At 35.2% G+C, this 9,171-nt stretch overlaps 1 protein-coding gene across 3 annotated transcripts in view; it reads left to right on the forward strand.

Annotated features, from left to right (window-relative positions):
- The window catches only part of Ndst4 (N-deacetylase and N-sulfotransferase 4), a 322,892-nt gene extending 314,306 nt beyond the window's left edge, over positions 1-8,586 (forward strand). For all 3 annotated transcript variants that reach the window (XM_031375370.1, XM_031375368.1, XM_031375369.1), the window contains 2 exons: positions 2,049-2,151; positions 4,839-8,586. In XM_031375370.1, coding sequence (XP_031231230.1) covers positions 2,049-2,151; positions 4,839-4,958 — 223 coding nt within the window. In that variant the 3' untranslated portion in view covers positions 4,959-8,586. The remainder of the gene's footprint in view (positions 1-2,048; positions 2,152-4,838) is intronic.
- Positions 8,587-9,171: the final 585 nt, after the last annotated feature.

Raw genomic sequence — 9,171 nt, forward strand, 5'->3', positions numbered from 1 at the left:
TTTTTTTTTTTTTTTTTTGAAATGGTCTTGTTTCAATCAATGAAAACAAAAATGGAAACCCATCCCATCCTCTGAGCCTTGATGGTACCTCAGACCAACCACACTGGTATCCATGCTCTGAGAGGCAGACTTTCAGCACCTTCACCCTCAGAAAAAGCTGTGTGTCTCACTACTATGTCAATCACAGCATGGGTCTCAATGTACACATGGCTGTAATTTTGTATTTCCCACTCTGCTGTATATAGAGTTTCCATGAGAAAGGGCTGAAGATTATGAAATCCATGAAGCCATGGCATCTAGTGTGTTAAATGTCAATATGGAAAATTTTATTTTAATTTATTTTATTTTGATGTTATTTTAGGAAATGACTTTAATGATCACAGCATTGTGTTCTCCTGGAAATGGTGATTTAATATTTGACTCAGATGTTCTGCCTCAGCATAGGATGAGTTTTAGAGACTCAGAATGCATTCTTTCATAAGCTTGACATTCTTTCCTAATGATTATTTCTAATGATTGGATTTTTGAGCAAGTTGCTATTAGGGCAGTGTTCTACTCCAAGAAAATTTACTTGATTTACCTTAAAATAACTGCTTCAAGAAATTTCTCAGTATTATTACCGTAAGGCATCGAATCTACACATAGTTAAGTATGGTTTCTCCCCAGTCTGAAGGTCAAATAGTTTTAGACGGCATAGAAGCTGTGACAGAAGCTGAAAAACCTTTGAGTACAGAAGTAGAGCTATGAGAATCATCCAACAGGGCTATCTGCCTTCAATAGCAGGCAAGGAGAGAGCTACATTTTACTCTCTAGATATAGTGCCTATGTCTCATGTCATCTGAAAACACTATAATGAGTTATATCTTTAGACTTTAAAAACCTTTTAAAGACATAGGTATCCAGTTAAATAAAACCATGTTTAAGTAGGAGGAGTTTATTCTTTATAAACACAATGCGATGTTGTTGAATGTTTTTAATTTTTTTAATTGTAAAAAAACTCCAAATTTGAAGGATTAAATTTATTTTTATTTGAAGGATTAAATGAAATACCACGAAAATAGGTTTAAACCATCCCATTACATTTTTATTTACTTTTTGAAAGCTGTAAGTGAATTTAACTATAAAGAAAGATACAGCCTTTTTCCAAATTAGAAAGCTTGCTTGTACTGAGAATAGTATTAAAAGCTCTCTATCGAGCCTGAGCAGGACAAATATGTCGCTGGTAGATTTGCCCTTTGCCCTTTTCCCTCTTGCTGAAAACCATTCCATTCCGTTCCTAAAGCTACTCCCCAAGGCCCATACCCTTTTTTGGCCACTGATTCACTCCTGAGACCAAACACCAAGGCCTAACAATCAAAATTCAATATTTAGGTAACGTGTCCAGACAGGGCTTACCAACTCATCAAGGCACAGACACCCCCTTTGACTCCTTAAAAACCCTCTCCTGCAAAAATCACCTGCTATTGATGCTTCTGCTGTCTGCCTCTGCCTGATCCAGAGGAATACTCCTCTCACCCCTACTTCCCCCTCTGGGGTAAAATATCTTCTGTATAGTGAAAATTTTGTGTCTGGGTATGCCCTCTTCTGACTCTAATGGCCACACTCCCTTAAAAGTATACAGATATAAAATTCAGATCCTTTAAGGTAATACATTAAATGATTTCTTAGAAGTCTGTTAGTGTGTTTTGATGTAGAAATCACAGTCATAGGTAAACAAACTATCCGAAGGCCCTTTATATACAGCTTGTAGTTTTAATGGTTAGTCATTTGGTTTTTTTATGGACTCATAACTACAATATACAACACAAAATTTCAGCATAAAATTGTACTGAAGGTGTATGTGCCTTTCCTGTAGAGTAGAACTATTGAAAAATATATAGTAAAACACAGCACTTTAATGTCTATTTTCATTTCTAAAATCAGCTAAAAGTCTGTAGAAATGAATTAAGATAAAGCAGCAGGTCTACAAGAGCGCATCTCCTTCACCTGACTGGTGAGGCTCTTTACTGAATAGTTTTTGAAATTTTTACGTGTTTTATGTATTTTAGGTTTGATCCCCAGAAAGGCTTTTGGTGTCAACTACTGGAAGGAGGAAAAACCAAATGCCTTGGGAAAAGCAAAGGCCGAAAATACCCACCCATGGATCCAGAGGTATTGTCTACTTGCTTTGAATTACTCTCACAAGAGGAAGTTGCTACTTAAAAATTAGGAAGAAATCTGATTCTTTCTTCTGATACTCTTTTGCAATCAATAGTTTTATATACTTAGATATTAGAGAGAGGAAAGTAACGATAGAATACATCACTTGGAATTTTTGTCGAAATTTAATTCAGACAGTATATATGGAAAAGTACCTCCGTTACACATTGGAAATCACTTAACATACATTTTTAGTAAATGTTGGTATAAAGTATTACTAACACGAGTGAACTGCATACTGCTCTAGCTTGCTTTCTGTTGCTGTGACAAGCAGCACTTCTAAAAGCCATCTCCCCATCTCTGGGGAGGAGAAGGTTTACTTTAGTTTACCATTTCCAGGTCACCACCCAACATGGAAGGAAGCTAAGGGAGAAACCGGAAGGCAGGAATTGAAGCAGACACCATGGAGCAATGGTGTTTGTTGACTTGCTTCTCATGGCTTGCTCTTAAACAGCTCTGCCCAACATGCCTAGGGTTGGCACGCCCACAGAGGGTGGAGCCCTCCTGCATTGGTTAAGAGTCCAGAAAATGCCCCCACAGACATACCCACAGGCACACTGATGGAGTCAATTCCTCAGCTGAGTTTCCCTCTTCTCAGATGTCTCTAGTTTATGTCAAGTTGACAAAAACAAACCAAAACACATGCATTCAATACTCATAACGTAACTGAAACTGAGCTAACCGATACAGAAGATACAAGGAGAAGGCAGCTATGAATTCATTGTTCAGTGAAGAACTAAGTTAGGGTCACTGAATTATAATAAGAAGCATAAAATAATAATAAAGTACAAAAAGAAAAAAATTAATATAAGTTATTATATGTGGAAAGATGCCTTGTATGAGAAATTATGCTGGGAAACTAGCCAGATAGTGTGTGAGCATGTCTCCTAAAGCAAGGAGGGCAAGGGCAGGATGCATTCTTCGCGTGTTGCTATGGTGATATAAGTGCCAGAAAGTCCTTGAAATACTTTTGAACTCAGTAATTTCTAAAGGGTTTCAGAAATCACTTTAATCTGCCCAAAACATCAATGTAACATTCCCACCACTGTAAACATCTTATTCCCCATTTGAAGTGCTTACCATCTGCTTTAAGGAAGGAAACATAATGAAATGCTTGGCGAATGGTCCAAGATGAAATGTAATTGTCCTAAATCCATTTCCACAGTATACACACAAGTTGCTAGGGGAGTTTTATGAAGAAAGAAATTCATTTGTATTAAAAATGTAGAGAGGAGCTTAGGAGAGATGGTAAAGTTTCTATGCAATGGAAAATATGTTTGATCAGTACAAATATTTATATATGAAATATTGATGAATTTTACAGTAGACAGTAAAAACAAAACAACTGTTTATTGGATTGTTGTATGAAGAGTATGGTAGAAAGAAAAGAAAGTTAACAATTTTCTGTTTTCCAAAATATACATGTATATAAAGTACATATATACATATACACACATGTATACACATGTGTATATACACATATATGAATGTATATATGTATATATGCATGCATATTTTATGTATTTGCATATGTTTGTATATATGTGTGTATATATGTATGCACACACACATACAGAATTTCACATACATTTATTCACACATTTATCTCAAGTTGACAAAAACTAACCAGCACACATACATCCAATACCCATAACATAACTGAAACTTAGCTAACCAATACAGAAGATACAAGGAGAAGGCATCTATGAATTCATTGTTCAGTGAAGAACTAAGTTAGGGTTACTGAATTATAATAAGAAGCATAAAATAATAATAAAGTACAAAATTTAAAAATTAATAGAAATTATAATATGTGGAAATATGTTTGAGAATTGTATGAGAAATTATGCTGGGAAACTAGCCAAATAGTTTGTCTATTTATCTGGAGTCTGGAAAGATCGACTTTCTTTTGGTTATGACTTTCTTTTAGTTAGACTCTTTTGGTTATGAGCTCCATCATATCCAGTGTCCTCGTCTAGCCTCTGCAAGTACCTGAGAACCTGAATACACAGAGACACATATGTGTATACAAATAACAATAAACCTTGAAAAAGCTAAGAAAAATATTAAAACATAAAATCCTTGATGATTATCTTTAAAAAAAAAAGAACAAATTCTTTAGATTGGTGAGGCATCTAAAAAATTATAAGTAAGCCTATCTTTCACAGATATTATATATACTGTTTTATGAAGAGAAATTTCCTGAATAAAATTATGAAGAGAAATTTCCTGAATAGAAATAAAATATGTACTGTGGCCAGTTATGAGTATAGTAGTTAATTATACTCTTTAGAGACAGATATAGTTTTAAAATCTTTAGTAGATTTTTAGTGTTATTTTAAAAGGAAATTTGTACATATTTTATCCCACTCACCCCTGTATATTTTGTTGTGTATGAAAACCTCATTCTCTGGTACTATACTGTAATTTCCTCTCTGTAAATCTTAAAATGTGTAAGTGCCATAATTGTACTTTAACTCTCCCAGGACGCTTTTGTACCTCTTTGTATTTTACATCTGTGATTTATACAGAAAAAGAAATGATAAAGTATTTTGTAGATACATATTGCGATAGACTCCTTCTGAAGCACAGACACTTGATGCGCCGAGTGCCTTTTAACGCTTCCTTTTTGTTTCCAGTCCAGAACTTTTCTCTCTAGTTACTACCGTGACCACAACGTGGAGCTCTCGAAGCTGCTACACAGGCTGGGGCAGCCTCTGCCCTCATGGCTGAGACAGGAGCTGCAGAAAGTGAGATAGCACCCGTGAGGAGAACCCGGCATCAAGTCATTGTTAAGTTTAAAAAGGCAAACCACGCATCTTTATCCTTTTCATACACGTGTGGTTAGCAGGAAAGGACTGTGAATAAATTCCCATCGATGTTTTCCATCAAATGAAAACATATATGCACGCATTGGCAATTATTAGCATTACTCTTTACTTAAGGCTTTCGGAAAATAAAATATGAGGGTTTGTGGCAATATCCAGTGTCTGGGGATCGGATGGATCACCATATAGCTCACTTCCGCTGTTAACCCAGATTTCGGGTCACCACTTCACTAATGCTGACTGTATGCAAATTACCAATTTAAAATTTGAGGAGAAGATAAAGACTAAAGTGTCTAAAAATAAATTCAGGTGTAACCCAGTGTCTGAATGAAGGGCTAATGTTTCTAAGAACCTTTTATCTGTTGATCCAGCTTCCCCGTGTAAGGGGGGGCTCCATTTTCACTGAGTATCCCATGTCATCACAAGGGCATGTCATCCTCAGAAAACTACAATATGGTCTCTGGAGAGCCCCAGTGAAAAAGGGAGAAGGTAACTCTGAACTGAAGTATCCCGGAAAAGGAGGACCATCTTGAGTAGGCCCCTGGTCTTGCTACATTATCAGTCTAGGTTTTCCTACCTTGGCAGTGACTGAGCATTTATACATATTTTGTTCACTATTCTAAATAGGGAGAAAAAGACTTTATTGACTAGAAATGTAAACACCTAGATGTATTTGCAGGTCTCCATAGGCATTGTGTCTTCTCTGTAAGAAATACGTCCATCTATTTAAAGCATGATGTTTTATATACACCACTGCATCTACTGTGGTAAAGTCTTACTGTGTTTAAAAACATTTGACATTATCCTGAAAACTTACCTATTTGAACATCACCAAGTCTCTACCTTAAATTCAATTTCATAGACATAAAGCTCACAAATTCATTTTAAGGCAAGATGTGTTATTTTGTTTTGGGTTACAGGTTCCTTTAGTATTTGAAGTTTATGTAAGCCAAGTTAACTGGAATTTTATCCTCTTTGTCAATGATGAACTGGAAAAGCTTAATTTATTTTTTCAGTGATACATGAAGGTAAATTTACTAGAATAGGCAACCAAGGTGACTTTGGGAACATTACCCACAAATCTCCCTCCTCTTGAGCAATTTTTCTAGAGGCTGTAAATAATAGCATCATTTATTCTCGCTTTAATTCAATAACAAACATGTAGTTTTTTATTTTGGTGTGTGTGTGTTTGTGTGTGTGTGTGTGTGTGTGTGTGTGTGTGTGTGTGAGAGAGAGAGAGAGAGAGAGAGAGAGAGAGAGAGAGAGAGAGAGAGAGAGAGATTTAGTCAAACAAATCCAATTTGGCTTTTCTAAAAAAGAATTGCTTTCTCTTTATACATTGAAAATCAACTTATCATCTATATTTCACTATGGTTTTTGGTTATTTTCAGGTTTTCCTTAGCACTCCTTTCTAAAGGTTCTTGACCTTTATCAGAAAATGTGAGATTCTTTTTCTTCCTTATTGGTATAAATCACAATAATTTTCCAGTTTTGTTTTTAGCTGTAGGGCTTAAAGTCTCACCCTTTTTACTTACATAAAAGCGTTATACATTCTATTAAAATGGTGGAAAAGAAATCACTATTTATTCATCGTTTCCTTCCCAGTTCTATTATGTATCGAGCCCAGCCTGCCTCCAAGTGTGCCATCCTCCTGTCCTCCCCTCTGCAGCACTGGGATCGAAAGCGGGCAGTGCTATGCCCAGCTCTAATTATTATTTTCTTGACCCAAAGAAAAAAATCTTCTTTCTTTCACAGGGGATTACAATGATAGTTATGAAGTGAGGATATTTTCATATCTAATATCGATATAACTCAAGAACATCACCAAATTTAGCAGACATGAAATTTCTGCTTTTTTTGCATTTTAATAATGTCTCCATTTCAGTTACCTACCTACCAATATCTGAAATCAAACTGTCATCCCAACTTAACTATTCTCTTTTTTCCTGGTTATTCAAATCATTATACGTATTTTTCTTGCTATGTTTTATAATAAAATGAGCAACTGTATTTAATTATTAACAAGATTTTTATCTAAAAGTTTGAAGAAATCTAGACTATGAGACACTGCAATGTCATAACTGGGAAATCTCAACTTTAATATCTTTTCCTTTTTTGAGATTTCTTCCCAGTTCAGGATGTTGTCTCACAATTTAATAGTGTAATTCTTTAGAATTTTAAATTACATCATCAGTTTTAAGTGACATACATTTATTTAAATATTAGACTTTTTACGTCCTTTAGCACACTGGCATGGTCTCTTCATGCCCTTCCAGACTTTTGGGGCCTTATGGGACTTACAAATATACCTGTCAACTACTTCATTTTGTTAATGGCAAAAATAAAATTAAATTGCTTCAAATACTAAATCCTAAAAGTTATATTATGAAAATCCATCTAAAATAAAATTTAGATTCTACTTAACAATGACCAAAACACAATTTTAAAAAACATGAAGAACAGCACTACTGGTTTTACACACACACACACACACACACACACACACACACACACACCCCACAAACCGCTCCTCCTACACAGAGATCTAATAGGTTTTTTATGCCTAAATTTTAACAAATCCTACTTACATTTAGTCTTGTTATGCTTTTTATGTATTAGTGCTTTAATGTAATACAAAATAACCTATATTCTAGACTTATTGATTGATCTCTTTTAAATTACAGGAAACAAGTGTATTTATATAGAAACAATATTAAAGCCTTCTATTTCTGATGGTGACAGAAAATGCTTTTTGCTTGAGATAGGTGGAGGGACTCAAAAATAACATGGGCCAACTGACTGTCTAATCTAGTAGTCTATTCATATTGATTTTTTTTCCAAATCCAACTTTAGAAATGCAATCCTGGCAGAAAACTATACATACACTTCAAAATGTGCAAAATATATAAAAATGTGTTGTGTCTGAGAAGCCTAAAGAGCTTTTGATCACATCAGTAATTTTCTTTGTAAGTGAGATACCCTAGATAAGCAGAGAGAAAACTCTGCATTGACTAAAACGAAATTGTTAAAAGAGCCATTGTCTCATCCAAGCATAAAAAACGATGACCATCTCTTCTTCAGAATAAACCCTGCTGCTGGTAACAGTCACGGGTGTGATGCTGTTTGTCCGCAAGCTGGCCTTTAAGTGCCGGTTGATAACTCCTTCCCTTGTCTTCATGATGGCATACACAATCCCTGGATGCCAAACATCCAGCATAAATCCGAGAATGGCTTTTTGAAATCGGCTCCCTCATCCCAGGTTTGCCTCTCAGTAGCCATGTGGCCTTAGATAATTTGTGGAACTTCCCTGACCACAGTCTTTTTTTTTTCCTTCTGTACAATAAAGACAATAAAAAAAAATTACCCATGAGGTTATTTTAACCTATTACTAAAAGTATGTTTGCATAGCAGCACAATGGCTGAAACCGTTGTGCTTAAATATATTAGTCATAAAAGTAATGTGTAACTAATCACGGCTCTCTTCTCTTCCGTCAAAGAGGAATGTGTGTTTTCTACTCCTGTTAATAGTAAAACGTGTTTAATAAAATATGTAATTGTATTTGGCCAAATGAGAAACGATCTTCCTAGTCATTATCCGAAAGTGGATTCCGTGCTGCTCACTGCCCTGCTCTGATGATCGCCATCCAGAGTGAGGTAGCACCTTCTTTGCTAAGATCGCCTTTCTTCCTCCCAGCAACACCTTTGTATTTATTCTCTGATTAGTTCTGTTCTTTCTGTCTCTCTCTGTAACTCTTCTCTAGCCCAGTGGATACATTGCCAAAAATGTCAGATGGAGACCTCGGGTTTCCTCAACAAATGAGACGTTTAATGGTGGTCGATGTGAGAATATATTCTACGAAGGCATGTATAATAAAGAATTAATTCTGTCAATCTTTACTTAAAAATTACAAGAAAATGTCTGTGAGTCTCTACAAATCTCAACTTCAACCATCTAATGAAAGCTTTTGTTCTGTAGAGGAAAACACTTTATTATATATATGTTTATACTATATATTTATAAATATCAAACAACATTATTTTCTGTATTCTCCCATGACAAATATATAATACATCCAAGATAAATCAGCAGACAAACAATTAAAATATTGAGATATTTATATTTTTGTGTTTATCTTGGGTCTTC

This window comes from Mastomys coucha, unplaced genomic scaffold (assembly GCF_008632895.1).
Source record: "Mastomys coucha isolate ucsf_1 unplaced genomic scaffold, UCSF_Mcou_1 pScaffold16, whole genome shotgun sequence".
Lineage (NCBI taxonomy): Eukaryota > Metazoa > Chordata > Mammalia > Rodentia > Muridae > Mastomys > Mastomys coucha.